The following is a 19,300-nucleotide window of genomic DNA, read 5'->3' as shown; positions in this document are numbered from 1 at the left end:
TGTGTTAATATCATTCAGCTCACCCCTGAGCAATTTTCCTTGCTAAGTGAAACAAAGGATTTATTTTAATAGCTTTACTTCAACCATCCATTCCAGATACCTGGGCTTGGCAAGACCAGCCAAAAAATAATATGAATCAGAGTACTTCTTTTGATATTGAATATTGAAATAGGCTTACTACAATGTTTGCCATTGAAACATTGAAAACCAATATCTGCTTTCCAGATGTGCTTCAGGGACAGCCTCTAGAGCCTTCCTACTGCACATCTGGGAAACACATCTCCCCTGACTGCCTTTTCAGGAAGCAGAGAATAGTAGTCCTTATAATATATAACTCTTCAGTGGTCACCGCAAGAACATAACTCACTCCCAGGTATTTTCTGTTGTGTCATAACATTGATGGTGGATTTATAGTCTTTGTTAGGAAATCTAGATCATTAGGATGCAAAAACAGAGGAAAGAAGCAAGGAACTAATCTCTAAGTACTATTCATAGGCCAGTTATATACACACAGTTGTAAAATTGTCTAAAGGTTTATCTGATTGATAAAAAAGATTGGTGTATGAATGCTTAAAGCGTACCTAAACTCAGAAATATCGCTTTACATAAAAGGGAAGACAACCCTTTTATGTAAGGTAAAAATTCTGTTGTTTGTTTTTTTATGTGCAACACCCTGATTCTCGATCGTCTAAGCGATCGAGAATGAATGGGAGCGCAAAGCCTCCCGGGATACCTACGTCACGCATCCCAGGAGGCTCTTGGGTACTCCTACTGCGCATCCCCGAGCATCTCAGGCATGCGCAGAAGAAGCCTTTTCACGCAAAGAGAAAAATTTGCCAATCCCATGCATGCCCAGTGAGATCGGCAAGCTTTTTTTACCATCCTACGTCACCTGATCTCGCGCCTGGGTTGGGTGACGTAGGATGAAGAACAGGAAGAAGAGGAGAAGATGGCGGCGCCTGGAGTGCCGGCTCTGGGACGGATGCCGGGATGACGTGGGACCTAAAGCAAGACACCCCCAGATGGATTGGACTGCCCTGCGGGATTGAAAGCCAGTGTTTTTTTTGTTTTTTTTAGCACCTTTCAGTTTAGTTCCTCTTTAAAGAAGGAAATTTAGAGAAACATGGGGTAATGAATAACTATTTTTTCTGGGTAATTTACCCACACATGTCAACAATGACAAACAATTTTGCTTGGTGGAGCCCATATCCTGTATCCTTCTGCCCTAGGCTTGGGGCAACGAAACTGTTTTTGGAAAATAGATCCCAGTCTGTAGGCCATGTTTTAAAAAAGTGATTTTGGCCATTATTGTAATCAATGTGTCAACACTGAAGAAATGTCCCCCCAATGGTATTTAAAACACTCCTTCTCTTTGCAAATGTTTTATATTTCTTTGTCCCTGGCAGTGATCATAATAAGGGCAGGCTAATTCTTTGTCTCTAATTAAAGTGGTTAGAAATTAGCCTTCTATAGAACATTCACTGCCATTGAATGCTTATTATTGTTTATAACCGGTATTAACAACATGTTTACTGATATTACATGGAACAGAATAAGTATCATTTCAAGTGCAGAGTTGCAAATGAAGGTTGGCTATTTGCAGCTGTGATATAATCGCCTCATTCCATGGAATACAGATACATGCGAGTGCTGACTTCTTAATCCCGCCTGTCCTCACCTTATTCTTACTTAAAAAAAATTTGAAAACAAATCTCTTCCCTCGACATTACATGCCAGTCTTGATCTTTGGACTATGTGAGTGAAGTTGACAACTGGCACCTCAGTGTTCCTTCCTTTTCCGCCAGGTTCAGAAATCAGAGTACAGCTGCCCGAGGTTAATGGCTGGACAACTCTAGACTGAGGTTCTCGATGACTAAAGGTTGAATATATCAGATGTCTTTGGGTCACTAAAGGAAGAGACTTTTTGGTCATGGTTTTTAACTCCCTAGTGAGCTGCTGTCTGATGTTTCACTGGAGACTGTAAATTCCACATTGCACTGGTTAGCAAAATACTAATCACTCATCCCTAAATGACCCGTATCTTTCTTTAATCCATTCAGTGTCTAAGGAACTTCATCGTGCTTTTTGTCAGTGTATTTTATTAAAGAAAATGTATAACTGCCCCAGATAATGTATACAATGACATGGAATTACCTTAACAATTAGCAGCTGCAGCTCAAGCATTTAAAAGTCAGTTATATGGCTTCTTTTGGCATTTATTAGGAATGCATTAGCAAATGGCTGGCTTATGAAAATGTAGTTTAAACTGAGTTCAGTGTTAATCTCCACATTAGTTTGCTATTTTAACTTGATTTGAACTGCCTTGTCCTTGGGTTTTTATATTTTGCTAATAGACAATATTGAAAAATCTTGTTCCAATACTTTGGGGCTTGTTCATTCAGTCATACATTGTTATTCCCAAATATTGTCATGCATGGCAAGTTCTGAGCATCCCAACTGGCTGATGCTTATAAAGATCAGTTAGGCAGGCTATGCCAACCAGGATGGCACAGGATAGACTACCTGCCCAAATGAAACCTTTGGACACTTTTAGGATGGTGATGTTCTCTGTTTCATTTGGGGTATATACACAGATAAATGTACCGTAAATCTATTCTGAGGTTACATAGCTGACTGAAAATAACTGCCCAGACAACAGTGAAAAATGGCAGCCGTTCAAGAATACTGAACACCTATGACTTATTCTCTAGGTCCAGCTTCCCTCTGATCTGTTCCTCTCTTTGAGTCATGCCCTGCATCTGCTATGGATCTTTTTTTGAAGTTCCCAGTGTCTGCTTTCAATTATTATACTGCTGGGCGTCTCAATCTGAAGTTTCTTTTTGCTAGTCTGTGCTCAGAAGGAGGGCTTTCTCCTCCGTTCACTTTCTATTTTGTTCACTGCAGAGTCTGATCATTTCTTTTCCATTATCTCACTCAAATGTTCTGTGCCGCAATGAAATAAGTAGAAACGCAGACAATTCTGTCGTCACACACCAATCAGCTGTACGTGGATTGTTTTTTTCTGTGTATGGTTAGAAATATTGAAAGGTAAAACTACTGGCCAAAAAAATTGCAGTCACAATATACCACCCAGAGCACTGGTTTCATTTGTCACTTTCCTCTAGGTTATGAGCATACCATTTATATTAGCACATTTTTACTTATAGAGCCTTTCCTATTCCAGTGTCATTTCAGTATATTAACCTCAAGGTCTCTGTTAATGTTGGTCTTAGAAAACTTCATGAACAGAAATACTGACCTTTTCCCAATCAAAATTCAATGAAATACACATATCAGTAGGGCTTGCTGTAAAATAACACTGCTTTATATTTTTAGTAAAGCATTTTCTGGAAGCAGAAATTATTTTTTGATAGGGTTATTATGATGGATTTAGATAAAGATTCATCTACGTTTCATGCAGTGTCATTACCCAAAAAGTTGAGGTTGATATTTTTAACTTATATTTAATACAAATTATGTGACTTTAGCAAGATCACTTGTTTACCTGATCTGCACATGCTTGACTTTTGTGCATGTCAAAAAACAGCAGAAGGTAGATTTAGAAATAATAGGACTGATAGGACATGGCAAGAGGAGGCCGAACATTTCAACCCGGCTTGTTTAGATATGCTTTACCATGCTATTATAGTCTTTTTTCTTGCTTGATAGATGATCTATCTTATCCCATCATTGGATAAAAATGTCTCACTGTGTGTGGCCTTCACAATTTTTTTTTTGCTTTCTTAATATTGATTAAACATTGCTCTTTAACTCCCCCAAATTTTCCTCTGTGTGTTATTTTCCTGCACGTTAGTGTGATAAATAACCTAATTAGATGCCCACTTGGTTTTCTGCACGGGGCCCCTGCCATTCCAGTGTTTTCAGTATTGAAGCATAATTGCCTGTAATAGGGGTATTACGATGATGTGAGGAAGTTATTATAGGCGTAACAAGTAGTTATTAAAAAGGATCCAGGCTAGACAAAAGGAAATACTTCTGAAAGGGAAGTCTGAAAAACATAACACAGGAAAATTCCTTTAGGTTGGTCTCCATTACTGGTTTTTCATTATTTTTATAAAGATAATAAATCTGATAGCAAAATAACATTTTCATGGATACCATGCTTTTTATTTATTACCTTTATTATGTTTATGTATCAGACAATATTATGTCAGAGGTACTCTGGGCAGTGGAACCACAACTTAGTTGTATGTGGCTTTGCCATCCTTTTATCTTAGAACTCTACAGCCATGTAGGCCATGTAGCCACTTACATAGTAGTTCCACTCTGATGTTGTCTGCCTGATTTTATTTCTGATCTGTGATTATGAGGCCTTTAGGCGTGTGACTGGCAGGCTTCCTTTCACAGGAGTTATTTATAAAGCTAAATGTGGTTCTTTGGAAAAGGAAATGCCTTTACCACCTTCCGCTTGTTAATTAGCAACTATTCTTGGCCGGTTCCCATTCACACCAACCACCTCATGCTCTAAGTATGTCGTGCAGTACTCACTGTACTCCCACCGTGCATATGAAATTCAGCACCAGACATCATTCTTTCTAAAAATAAATTATAATTCTTTGGTGTTATGTAAATCTGTGTACAATTTGGGTTGACTAAAAATTATTTTCTTGACTGTGAACATAGGTCAGAATTTGAGTTGTTTGGCACCCTTGATGTTGCTCACCTTTTACAAAACCAAGGTTTTTTAGTCCTAAAGAATAATGACATTATTTTTAAAAGATAATGACATCAGATTTGTCCAGTGTTTGCTCATATTAATGGATCATTCAAAAACAGATGCACCGTAATACACTGATTGCATATACAAAAATACATTCTCTTTTCCCCCTCTCTGCCTAACTCTATAGTTGGAGCAAATACCTAGGAATCTTTGGTATGAGGGAGCATGAGACCTTCTCTTGAACCTACACTATACATGCCTGTCTGGCCAGTGAACATGGCCATGGGCACTGTCATGTCGGAACAGGGAAAATGCCTTACCTTTGTAAGTTCTGACACAGACCAGCACAGAACTTGCAGAGTATTCTTCTGTGCACTCCACTATTCTGTGCACTCCATGATTCTTCTGTATACTCTACTATTCTGTGCATTCCACTATTCTGTGTACTCCACTATTCTGTGCACTCTACTATTCTGTGCACTATTCTGTGCACTCTACTATTCTGTGCACTCTACTATTCTGTGCACTCCACTATTCTGTGCACTCTACTATTCTGTGCACTCTACTATTCTGTGTACTCCACGATTCTTCTGTATACTCCACTATTCTGTGTACTCCACTATTAGCGAAGTGGATGGGGTGTAACAAGAACTTGTTACTTTTCTCTAAGTGAGAAAGGTAATAGGGTCACTTTATTGTTCTTCTGCATATTGTGCTACAAGTCTATACAGCCTATACAATGAAAACAAGAACTATGAATAGTTTAAATTGAGCAAATGTATTTATTTGCATTTTCATTACATTTGCTTTCAGGACTTACTGTATGTTATATGTTAACTAACGTACATGACCTTGAATGGTCTATTAATTAAAAATGTTTATTTGTGGGGATATTTAATTATATTTCTTCCTGCACACTTGTGGAATTGCTTGTGTATATTAAGGTGCAATATTTCCAGAATGACAGTATAGCTCTGCTTTGTATTAGCTAGCTTTCATAGTTATAAAAAGCAGATAATGAGAGCAACAGGATGACTACAAATGTATTAGCTTGCCAGATATTTGCAAGTGGTGCATTGGAACAAAAGCACTTAACTGCTACTAATTGGTTATTCTGGGTATACTTTTCCCTTTTATTCTGCAATATATGATAAACATAAAAGAAAAGCTTGTGGTGTAACAGGGTTGCATTACAGCACAGGGATTTAAGAATAAGCTCTACTGGTCTTTATGTGTATATTTCTTTGTGTGACTGCGATATGGATATCTGACTGCAAGTATCATGAAAGCAGAACAGCTGATGAGGGATAATATGTAAATATATATATATACACTTGTATATATATATATTACATGCAAAAATATGCTCATTCAATGAACATGTTTTGGTCTGGTAAACAAACCATTGGAAGTCTTTTGCTATGTCTGTTTAGTAGTTTCAAAAAATACTGTTGATTATGTCAGAATTGTAAAATTGTTTCATGTCCCATGTATAATTCCTATGATATCTTAAGGACCTTTAATAGCCTTTCAAATTCTTATTTTGAACTATAGAACAATTTGATTCTATGTTTTTCACATGGAAATAGTGAGAAGAACTCACTCACTGTAGTTTAGGAAAACATAACCAGGCCAGGCTAACACCATTTGGTCAACAAAAATGATATGCCCATAAAAATGAATTGTTGGCAGATCAACAGCTATAGCAGGTTTTTTCATGGGATCAAAAATGCCATTTTCATAATGCATATTTTTCCCTTTGAAATAGACTTTAGGATTCTTGACATATTTATGGCATTTCCATTTTCTTTTAGCAGTTATTTACAGCCAACAATTCTGAGATTGTTTTTTCATCGCCTGGCCAGTTGTAACAGGAAAGGAACTATATATTCCTCAGTTGGAGTGTGACCAGGTGGCATTCCATTGTTTTCTTATGTTTACACACCATTATAACCTGGAAACAGTACATAGATGAGAAATGGTAAACCATCATTTACATTTTATAAAAACATAATACATATTTTTTTTCTTGCTAGGGTAGACATTATATTTATTTGCCATCACATAATATTGGTATGGAATGTTTATGAGCATTTTTTTAAATTCCCTAGGTAAAGACATAAGATATGCCAAAGGGGTAAAGAGGACGGAAGACCTCATTTTGGGGATTATAAGAAACAGATCCGTAAACCTGATAGTGTTGTTTGAGTTTTCCCATATGAGTCATTTTAGACTCTAGAGGTGCACACTGGTCTAATATTTTATTATGCTGTTCAGTACTTTCCAGCCATCTCACCAACGGAACAAAAATTCCTTTTAGATGCACACTGTCCAACAATTCCTTAGGGCTGTGTTTGAAGTAGGAGGCAGTAGGGATAGTGTGTATATAAAGATAATTTCTTGCCTGTTCAAATGACATCTTTCTTTTTTCTTAAAGCACAATCCTTTATCTGGGATATATGTGGAATGTAATTTCAGGCCATTAAAACTGATCTTTCTTCATCTCTGTTTCACCGATTCTCTCTTCTTTGTCTCTCTTTTAGTTGTAGTGACGATGGCAGAGGATATTTATAATAGTAGAGAAAATGCTTAGGGCATGACACAGACATAGTTAGAGTTAAAGTAATATAGGCATCTGGAGAGATATTGCTGCTTTAAAAATCAGCAACCTGGCATTAAATTGAGAGCCATCTGCTAATCCTAACTGTGGAATAAATACATTACCTTTTATAGTATTGCTGAGTTTTTCAAATCCATTGGCAAACATCTGATCTGCAAACTAGAACAAAGACTCACAACTACCGTTAGTTTATAACAAAACTTCTTACCAAAGAGGGAATAAGGATCAAAGATTTTTTTTTTCTATTTCGTTAAAGCAAATTATCCTCACATCACAGATTTTGGCAGGTTTTGTTCCACTCAAAGCTCAGCTTTCATTTAAGTTGGTTTCTCATTGTAGAACACATGGATGTAATAGTCCAGTGAGAACATTGGTTAACTCCTTCAGCTCACACCTTGGTTCAACCTGCTTGTTAAGAAAAAACAAGGCACATACATTTAAACACAACAATGACCATTCATTTTCCTTTTTTCCTCCCAGTCTATAAAGGATGAAACCTGATTGGTCATTATGTGACTTTGTAAATCTTGTCTGTGATATTTCTTTCCCTATGTTTTACCCTCCTACGTGAAATGTGCATAAAACAGCAGTGTTAGGTTTCCAGAATCTGACTTTAAAGCTGTTTTCTGGCTTATTGTACTGAGATTATACTGATGTATAACTATTACTCTGTATTTTTTGTTAAAAATGGCAAACAGTCTTTTCAACCACAAAGTTAATATGAACACAAGCTCTCATTAGTAACTTTAGCAGACTTCAAACCCTGTTATGTAACGGGTGTTATATTAGACATGGCTTCAGTAGGAGGCTTTGATGTCTTTAGTGAAACAAATGGATAAGTGGGCAAGTATGAGCAGCAGTTGTTGTCACATAAATACAGAATAAAGCAAGTTAGGGCCATTTATGTCAAAAATGGTATTTACTAATGCTAATGGGGTCCATTTGTTGGAAATGTACTCCTCAGGTTCAGTAAGGATTGAACAAATGAGATGTCATTGAGTTTACATTAGTAATATCATTGGTAAATGTTGGTAACCTGATAATATGCTTAAAGCATTACTTTTCACAACTCATATTTCACTTTTGGCAGAAACCAAACCTACCTCAGAGACAGTAAAGCCTACTATCAAAACAGAGGGAACTACAACGCTAGCATTACCAGAAGAGGAGGCAAGCGAATCCACAGGTACTGAAGGTAATTATGTCACTAAACAAGATTATCCCTTTGTATTCAACAACAAAAAAACTTTGATTACTGCAGTTTTTACATTGAAATATCATTTTTGAAACCTAAGCAGTTATGAACATGTACTAGCTATTATACAGATGTATTTAGTTTATTTACGTTTATTTGCATTATCTATGTAGTGAACAGACATAAAGGGCCTGATTTATCAAAGCTTTAAAAGTCCGGAGACGATAGACTTATGTGGATGAACCTTGGTGATTCAGCAACCCTGGAATGAATCACGTCCAGGATTGAAAACATGGCAAATTATTTAAGAAATCTATTCCAGACTTGCTGAGTTACCCAGGTTTACCCATATTAGCCTATCTTCTCCACTCATAGAAAGCGTTACCAAATCAGGCCAAAGTACAAAGTATAGTGTTTGAGCTGGACAGTCTGATGAACTTTTCAAGGAATGGACAACAGCAATTTTATGCAGAATAAGAAAGGTTACAGCAATGTCCATTCAGCTTTAATACATTATCTTAATTTGCTATCCTGTCTTTGAAACTTGTGCTGTAATTTGCTTGAGCATATAAAGACTAGCAACACATGATCCAACCAATTCCTACCAAAAACCAGGCAGGTAGCATTGTCTATAGGTGAATCTCATATTCTCCAAGAAGGCATTATTTTGAATTTAATATGAAAGATTCAGTCTGATTGTGTGTGCCCCAAGATTCACTGTCTTTGTTTTGTTGGTGGGATAAGGTGGGCTATGGTCTATCAAGATGTGAGCCAGCTAAAAGGATCCAAGAAGGCAGGGATTTTTATACTTCATACAGTTTTAGCAATTTACAGTAGATAAAAAAAGAAACAATTATACAAAACGATCATTAAAACCCCTTTTTCTGTGTTTTCTTACCTTGTAGATTGCCAGGTCCCATCAGGATTTAATTGCAATTTTGACCATTCAGAAGATGTGTGCAGCTGGACGCATGATATTGATGCAGATTTTACTTGGTCTTTCCATCCTAATAGTCCATGGATGGGACATTCAAGCTCTCTTCCTGGTAAGTGCAAAGTCAAATAGAACTGGTCATTCTAAGACTGGTGGATATGTAAAATACATGTGGGCCATCTGCTGATGAATAGCATTAGATCTGCATATAAATAATATTTGTTCTCCAAATATATTATGATCCCTCATGACCCACTCCCAAATTGGTACACATTTTAGATATAAATATACTTATTACATAAAACAAATAATGATTCTCTTTAGCATTTACCAAGTGAACAGTATGTCACTGTACACGCTTTTACAGTACTTCAGAATATTTTTGCAAAGCATAAATGGCAATAATTAATTCTAAAGTAATATTATTCATCAGTATCCCTTCTGGATTTGCCACAGGGATAAACTCATCAGCATAATCCGTAAAATGCCTTGATGAATACATGGTACTATAGCAACAAAACTTTTGAACTGTTATAAGTAGCGTTATCTATATAAGGCAATGCTCACAATTTATTTGTTGCCTGGTACCGTACAGAGTAAAAGTTCTAACACCAGTCTTTAAAGAAACCAGTATGCAATGACATTAAAGTTTACAATATAAAGACAATTACAAGCCAGCCATACCCATATAAACATAACACAGAATTCATTTTGTTCCAGTTAAACTAAAATTAATTATGATTTGTATTTATGACCATCAAATAAACCTTCACACCAATAAAAGATAAAATAGGAATAGCCCAAAGGTTATTAATAATAGAGACTTCAGCATTGAGATTTCACTGTCATTTGGGGAGTTCTGTGTCCTTCTGAATTTTTCTCCCTATCATATCTTAAATAATAAACCCAAAATTGTTAGCTTGTACATTCAGCAGCTACTACAAACTAAAATTAATTCACACATTTTAAAAATAAAATATAATAATAATTTTAATAATAATAATAATAATAATAATAAATAATAAACAAAATTCCATGTTGGAGCAAATGGAATTCTGCTTTATAAGGTTTTTTTGCCTTCCTCTGGATCAACTATTTCTATGGGGTTTTTATCTGGGATATATTTATTTCCCTAGTGGTTGAATCTGATGGATTTATGTCTCTCTAACTGACTATGTAACTATGTAATAAATAATTAAATTATACTTTCAATGTTATTTTATATTTATACACTTAAGAAAATTTGCCAATGGCAGGAGAAGCTTTTTCTGGAGCATTCTCGTCTTCCCGTAGTGACTAAATAATAAAGCAAGGATAACGACATCCTGGAACATATACCTTCAGAAATAAGTCAGTAAAAATAGCTCCTATATTTTTCAAGACAGGTTCCCTTTAAGTGATGTATGCCACAGCATAAGACTAGATCATAGCGATTAAATCAAACGAGAAAATATTGTCAGTGCAGTAAATCAAAAATGTCCACGCCTTTGAAGAAGTATACAGAAAAAATGATGTTTTATTTTTCTAGGCATGTTAGGTTTCTTTTGAAGTATTCCACCAGTTCTAAAAGGGTCAGTAATCCATTTTGGAAGAGACCCCTGTACAGCGAATAGGTACTCACAGCAACACAGAGAACACTTACCAACAGTCTCTATAGAAATCACTGCCTGCCCATCTCCATCAGCCTAATAATGTTTAATTAATATAATGAGCCTTCTGCATGAAGGAAGAGCCTATTTTTATAACCTATACAGCATTTTGCTTTTCATTTCCTCTCCCCAGAGATATTATAATTGCCTGTTATTTTGTTAACCTTTTATGTGCCATACGCTATGCAGCTGTTTGATGGCAGAGCACCGCAGGTAAACCCTCTGACAATCTGAAAGGCTGGTAACTTTTCTTTCCATTTATTATAGGTATATGGAACTCATCAGCACAGCCTTTATTAAAAATATAAAAATATGCAATGGAAGATGTAGGAAAACTAAAGTGGTATATATATGTCAGTTTGTAGGTTGTTATAAAATGTGAAATGCCAGAAGGCTTCAGGGTAAATGATATGCACATGACATTGCCTGCAGGCAGAACCGCCAGAGTCCACTGAATACGTTTGTCAATTCTATGAAAAAATCAAGTGTTATGCTGTTAGCTGCATAAACTCCTGTGCATAATGCGTCTAGAGCTGTTAGATGCCGACACTTATTAAGTCTAACTAATGAAATCATTGCTCCGTTGTATATTTAAGGAAATGCAGAATTTATGGTTATCTGTGAGACACCACCACTCAATTCTATGCCAAGTCAGTTTTCTGCCATGATGCAGAATAAATGTAAACTATATTTTTCTTTAATTTGACCGTGGGTTTATATTTATCTGCATTGACCAATAGCTTTGCATCTATTTATAAGGAAAACACTCTATTTTAAATAGTGCATTCTATTTTTGGAGTGCTCGCTCCCCACTAACATGAGCCTGAGCAGCCTATTGCCAATCAGCCTGTTGTCAAGCGGGAAGAACAAGAGTAAGTCAAATGTTCCCCCACATTTAGCGGGTATGTCACTTTGCTTCCCTGGGAAAACTGAAGCTTGGGAAGATGCATATACCCGTTCTGGGGGTAGAATTCAAAGATCATAGTAAGCACAGACCCACCTTAAAATATTACAGTTCAGTACGCTCACAAATAGACTGGCATTACCATGCAATAAACACAAATATTGTGTGAGGTATGTACACATAGTTCTAAAACTTTCATAAAATACAACACAATGTTATACAAATATATTAAAAATATCTAAAAGCTATGCTATATGTTCAACATTGTATTTAATAAATAATTTTAAAAATTGAGCAATGAAAGAGTTACAGTACTGGAATTCCCTGAAAAGAGAATTTCTTGTCATTCTTTGTAGTTTTCTTTGTACCCCGCACCCATGATAGTAACATTGAGTGTAGGCTATCACAGAAAAGAAAGCACACAGTGTTTTTGACTGCTTACAGAAGCTTCTCTCATGCATCAAAACTGTGCATGTAAAGAAAGATTTGTTACAGACCCTGGTAATGCTTTTCATGCTTGGACCAAGAATTCCTATAGCGGTCACATCTGACAATGAAGGACAGAAGGGGTATCTGTATTCTTCAACAAATTGCATTGACTGGCACACATTGACACATAGGGCCTGCTTTATGAAAGCTCTCCAAGGCTGGAGAGGATACACTTTCATCAGTGAAGCTGGGTGATCCAGCAAACCTGGAATGGATCTGCCTAGGAATCAAAATATTTGCTAGAAAATAGCAAATACCCTTGAAAACATCCATTCTAGGTTTGCTGGATTACCCAGCTTCTCTGATGAAAGTGTATTCTCTCTAGCCTTGGAGAGCTTTAATAAATCAGGCTCATACTCAGGGTCGATCCAATACCATTGATATCTATTACACTAAACTAGTATATATATATATATTTTTTCCCTTTACAGTAAAGTCCCCATCTAACATATAAACCCTGTTGTGCTAACATAACCCCCACCATGGTGGGTGCACATGAGCAAATTTTTAATCAAACCATTTTAATTTGCAAAAACTACACTGAGATTATGAAGTTTGGTAATTCTGCAAACTACATCACACATTCCACCAGTAATAACTGTTAATGCATGTGAGGTTATGATAGCTCAGTATTATCTGTACATATGATCACTATTTGATGTGTCTCAGTGTCTTAAAGCGACTAAACAGATAGTAAACTTGGTTGGACTTGGTTTTTTATAGTGAAGTCTTCATAGTAAAACACTGACTTACTGTTTCGTAATGTAAGTGCTATCTTGCCAGTACTATATATCTGCAATCAGTTCCAAACAAAGACCGCTGTACTTTCTTGCTAATATAAGGAGATTTATTTTTTTTTTTTTGTTTCTCCACTTTAATTTGCCTAAAACTTTTGTATTGCACAATTTTTCTTTCAAATGTTTTTATGCTTTATATACTAGTAAGTAAATCTAATTGAATTTTCTGGACTATGTATTGAAAGTAAAGCTAATGAAAAACTAACCTGCCTTTTGTCTTTATTTTCTTTTAGTGAGCAGCAAAAACTATTTACGCCTGCCCAGTAGTGGAAGAAGAGAGGGACAACATGCACGTTTGATAAGCCCCAAATTGCACCAGCCCAGGTGTGTCCTCTGCTTGGTGTTTCGCTATCGTGCTTCAGGAACCAGTGGTGGAATGTTGCAAGTGCTGAAAAGATCTAGCCAAGGAACCAAGCTGCTGTGGAAAATAAGAGAAGAGCCAGGCGGTGAATGGAAAGATGGCCAAATCCTCTTACAAAGTGATGAGGGAGATTACCAGGTATGCAAACTGTGACCCATACTAAACTAGATGTAATTAATGAAACGTGGGCAGAAAGAAGTATAATGGTCTCTTTCTGTCACTGGGTTTGGATTACAGGCCATTATTCTAGTAGAGCAGAAAAAATGGTTTACTTATCTTAATGTACTACAAATATGTACAAGGCAATCAGATCAAAGTATTTCAGCTATTAAGACATTTTCTTTACAAAACATAGTTCTACCCTCTGGAGAGACATTATCTTGACTGCTTCTGTTTTATATAGCAGAAAGTAAGTTAAACATCCATTAAATATGATAATTTTAAACATTATACATATCTGTAACATTGACTTTCAAAAAGCTTTGTAGAATTCAGAGTTTCATTTAGGACAAACATCAAGAGTTAACCAACAACATTTATTGGCATTTAAGAAATATGTTACCCAGAAGTTCCTGTAGTAGTGCTTTACTTGATTATCTACTTAATCCTCTAATCCACAAACAGTGGGAGGATTTTTGAGTTGTTACAGGATAGAGATAAAACAGTATCCTTTCTCTTTACCTTTGCACGAGAAGACTGTACTGTAATACCAGATTCATCCAGTAGGCAGAGCTCCATATGAAATCAAAATCTGCAACTCCTGGCTGTTGTAGATGCCTGAAAGTGCAAGGGATGCAGGAACCTAGACATGTTTCTACAAGTTAGGAATATAGTCTCATATATAAGGATATATTTTATATCTGCTTTCTTACCTTTTTACATTTTTTTTTAAATAATGCACTCTTTAAACATGTATAGCATTTTTAGTGCATTTTCAAGGTGCTCCCATTCATACACATACACAATCATACACAATTGTGGAAATGTAATGCACACCGCATAAAAGGCCCCTAAAGTATGTCACTGGGTCTGGGAGGGGTACTTTTTTAAAAACGGGGACACAGACTGTAATCAAATTCTGGAAAAGCTTCCAGTCCTTCTCCCCAAATCTAAATCTGGATGAATATGGGCTTTTGAAAAAATGATTAAAACATATAGGAGTTCACGATTTGTTATTATTGTTACTGTGCAAATTCACTGTGAATGGGTATGGATATATAGGGATCATAATGTAGGGAGGGAAACAAAAACTTATCTTATTTTTTAGATGTTTCCTTTTCTGTGTCTTGTCCCACCATTATGAATATTAGTCTACGTGTCACCTGGATAATGTCATGTATTCTTGATGACAATAAACCTTAAATAAACCCTGCAATATGGATATATCATAAGCTTGATAAATTGTCAGTGGACTACAGGAGAGAATCCAACTTCCAAGAGATTTGAATTAAAGGGACAGTTCTGGCAGATATGCAATAAGAGATTTGTATTATGGGGATTTATAGTGTTTATTTTAATATTACAGGAGAATCTGGATGGCTCCCATCGGAGACTTCAGTTAAGCAGAGTTGTTTTCATTCTGTTTCTCGTGTTGTTATAGCAACTAAATGGTACGCTGCTTGTTATTCAGAAAGCACTGATCTATAGCAGTATTTGGGTCTTTGTGGATGGCATTAGGCATTTGATGTATTCGGCAGAATTTTGAAGTCTTGTCTCGCTCGGAAAAAAAAAAAAATCTTCACTCCCTGTAGTTTAGACATCCAGGTATCAGCTCTATGTTTCAACTGTGATTGTAATCAAATAGGAACCAAACACCAGCCCAAGTAGTCAGCATGAATGGAATAAAGGCACCCTTTGAAAAGTACATGCGTTATACCCGATATGTCACCAAAGCCAAGCTTTTTATTTTTGTGTGTGTTGACACAAAGCATCTGAGTTTCTTCCCCAAAGAATATACTTGCCCTCTTGTCAACCAGTTATTCACTGATAACGTCTATAGATCTATATCCATATTATGTTCTGGTGGGAAGCAAAAAATAGTTATACATGTGTACTAACACAACGTGATATTTAGGCTTTGAAGTTGCCTCTTCCAACCTTTTTACTCTTGAGGTACCCTTAAGTTAAGTTCGAGGACTCAGAGAACCCCTACGAAAACCATTTTTTGTCAGTGGGAAAAAGCCACTTAAATCAGTGGAAAGAATGGTGGCTAAAAAACACCAAAACTTCATTAGAGTAATTCAGCTGGCCCTGCCAAGTAGTGTTGGCTTCAGAACTATGCAGAAATCATCTTATGGGAGGTTAATCAGCCACAGTTCAGGGAACCCCTAGCAAACTCTATTAAAATGTTTATTTTCTATTGATAATTCCATATTTGTTGAAGTACACAGATTCACCAATATAACCTTTACACATAGAGAAATACAAAAAAATGTACACAAATATATTTGAATTTATACTCTCTCTCTCTCTCTTTATTAATTTACAGTTATATATCAATAATATTTTTGTACTGAGCCTAACTGATGTAATCTGACTTTGTGGTCATGTAATCGTTTACATTTCGGTCAACAGTGCCATCCTTCTTAATAACCAACCAATGCATATTTAGACTAAACAAATCATGAAATATTTGTATTTTTCTAGTTGTTAAACTAAAGCATAAGTGTGAATCTTACACCATTAACTCAGAACTCCAGCCTCCCCGCCTCCTGCACCACCCACTAAAGCTCCCCCGGGCTTTTTTCATTTAATTAAGTTAATTATAATTAAGTGCAGCAGCACATATTTTTTTAATGGAAGGCCATAGTTCTAATTTAGGTGTAAGCCTATACATAGCATTCCCAGCAGTCAATGATTTTCCATAGATTGCAGCAGACAAACCACAGTTTTAAAAGGAAGGAATAATTAGATGATTTTTCCATTTTAAGAGTGATTTCTTGAAGGTTTGTGAGCTTCCCTGCAGCTAAGGACATCTTTGTTGATATCTATTAGAAAATACACAGATATATTGTAGCTCTAAAGGTTATTTGTTGGGCACAATGTCTTTTGAACTTGTATATAACCGGAAGTGGGATGCAATCTCTCCAAATTGATGGAAAATCTCCACTTATACAGATGTTACTTGAACAGGCATACCAAAGATACCGTCTCTATTTTTAAAATGTTGAGGTTCCCCATTACCGTGTTTGTGACAGTTTTCATCAAGACATACTGAGAGCGTCAAAGTCCACAGTGGGGAACACAGATAAGAAAAACTAAAAGAAAAACTATTAGAGATCCCAACCTTTCTACAGTTAAAAAAAAAAAAAAAAAAAAAAAAAAAAAAACTGAACAGTTCATGATCAACAATGTTGTTGTCATATTTTGTTGTGAGTTAAAACAGACTCATGCATAGGAAGCTTTGGGATTAAAACCTACAGCATTTTTATTTATATTACTTACTGTAAAAAGAAAAACTATTAGAGATCCCAACCTTTCTACAGAAAAAAAAAAAAAAAAAAAAAAAAGAAAAAACAGCGATTAGTTCGGCAGGTAGAAATTTGTTGTCATATTTTGTTGTGAGTTAAAACAGACTCATGCATAGGAAGCTTTGGGATTAAAACCTACAGCATTTTTATTTATATTACTTACTGTATATTTCATGTGCATCATTTTATGTGTGTGGCTGTAAAGCCGATCAGAGTGGTTTATGAATAATATAGAAATGCAATTAATGGAAATGGGTGATATTAAGGTAGGGAGATTTGACATAGATTGTTCTTGAAGTGACACATGAATGCATCCATAAGCAACAAAAAAAATCTTGGTGCTAATCACTTGTCAAACATGGAGTCATTAGACTGTACTTACCCAACTATTTCCACGAAGAATATGTTTTACTTGTATTTTCAAAGTATTTCTTCAGTGTGAATAAGATGTGATATCACCCTCTTGTATTCATGTTTGGGTATTGTTGTACATAAACGTTTCTCGCTATCTCATTGACGCTGTATTAGATTCACTTACTCCCGCATCTTTTGGAAACAAAAACAGAAAGTCCTTTAGTGAAACCCATTCTGGAAAGAAATCCATAAACAGCCATTTTGGCATTTAATTAAATTGTCTTCCTGCTTTATAGCAGTCACTGTTTACGAAAAGGCCACAGTTCAGAATTGATGCAAATTCTTGCAAATGGCTATTGAAAAGCTAAGCTGCTATTTTTCTTGTGCAGTTCCCTTTTAATGACAGACATGATTGCATTGATTATTGAAGCAACTGTATAAATCAGGAGAGGAAATGTCTTGCTGCAGGAAATAAATTGCATTTTTAATTCTAGTTGTTTAGACCTTAACCGGAGGAACTCAAAGTGGATATGTAACATACGTCTTTGTGCATTTCTTGGTCACCTGTAACAGCAGGACTTCATTGAACTAATTCTAAGAAAAACATTTTAATTATAAAATATATGGATAATGCAAAGCCCATGGAATTGTAAGCAACACAAAATTCAACACACTAACCCTAAGCCACAATGTACAGGACATATATGGCTGCCTGCCAGTTTACCTTAGGTTAAAGTAAATCCATGCTGACTATTTGATGATTTAAAAATGAATGCATCTATAATATACACATATCTGGTAGTATGATAAACAATACTTTTCACTATATAAGTAATTTAGGAGCATTATATTTATAAAGTTGTTGTTGTGTTATAGTTGAGATATATGCTCTATATTTGTTTGTTAATAATGTGGATGCAGATTATGCAAATTAATCAGGTCAGAAAGGGCAGTCATAAGCTTGTAGACTGATAAACTATCCAGTATTTGCTGGGGATATGACCTCTTCAGGCTTCAGTGGTGATAATAAGCGGTATACGGATTAAGAAACAAAAGACCTGTTTTCAAGCACGAAAGTCTAAAGAAAGTTTTGTGCTCTTAATGATCATTCCCTTCTCACTGGAGAAAAAGGAGCAAGCTATTGACTGCAAATGTTAGAGGTTTTAGGAAACATCATAGTGGCATTGGGTATCTGGCTTTTAAAGGTTATTCTTTTTGGTATTTTGTTTCTTTAGAATAATATTGACCAGTTATATCCTTAATCTTTTTTTTGCAGGTTGTCATTGAAGGAATTGTTGGAAGGGGCCAATCTGGAGAGATAGCTGTGGATGACATTCGAATAGCTAATGACATCCCCCTGGAACATTGCATGGGTGAGTTATAATTTAGACATTCCTTTGTTGGCTTACTTTCTAAAGAAAAGTCATAGCTTCAAGCAAAGTTTGCATGCAATAAAGATTTAACCTTATGAAAAAAGCTTTTATTAATTTTACTCCGATAGTATAGAGGATATTGTAAACTTTGCAACACCCCTTTCCATTCCCCACTGTATGTGTTTGCTGGTAAGGTTCAGAGATTGTAGCCAAAGTTTAGCTTTAAGCTCAGCTTATAAATGCATTTAGTATTATTATTTATTGCATCTAAATGTATTGGTCACCTTGGGAGCATTGGTATTTTGATGTGCAGAACTATGTAATCACATAGCCAAAAAATAGGCATGCTGAATTAATTTAAATAAACCAAAGCGAGGAATTGATATTGCTTGACCCAGTGACATGAATTCCTTGTAGTCAAGTTGCACCCATTTACAGCCCTGCTATGTTCTTCTTGTAGATGTATGCTTGTT

At 35.8% G+C, this 19,300-nt stretch overlaps 1 protein-coding gene across 3 annotated transcripts in view; it reads left to right on the top strand.

Annotated features, from left to right (window-relative positions):
• The window catches only part of NRP2 (neuropilin 2), an 80,351-nt gene extending 61,498 nt beyond the window's left edge, over positions 1-18,853 (top strand). For 2 of the 3 annotated variants that reach the window (XM_072418713.1, XM_072418715.1), the window contains exons 11-14: positions 8,392-8,496; positions 9,402-9,542; positions 13,503-13,768; positions 18,731-18,853. In XM_072418713.1, coding sequence (XP_072274814.1) covers positions 8,392-8,496; positions 9,402-9,542; positions 13,503-13,768; positions 18,731-18,838 — 620 coding nt within the window. In that variant the 3' untranslated portion in view covers positions 18,839-18,853. The remainder of the gene's footprint in view (positions 1-8,391; positions 8,497-9,401; positions 9,543-13,502; positions 13,769-18,730) is intronic. The other variant, XM_072418714.1, reaches the window with a different exon arrangement.
• Positions 18,854-19,300: the final 447 nt, after the last annotated feature.

This window comes from Pyxicephalus adspersus, chromosome 7, assembly GCF_032062135.1.
Source record: "Pyxicephalus adspersus chromosome 7, UCB_Pads_2.0, whole genome shotgun sequence".
Classification (NCBI taxonomy): Eukaryota; Metazoa; Chordata; class Amphibia; order Anura; family Pyxicephalidae; genus Pyxicephalus; species Pyxicephalus adspersus.
This window is presented reverse-complemented; position numbering and strand designations above follow the sequence as displayed.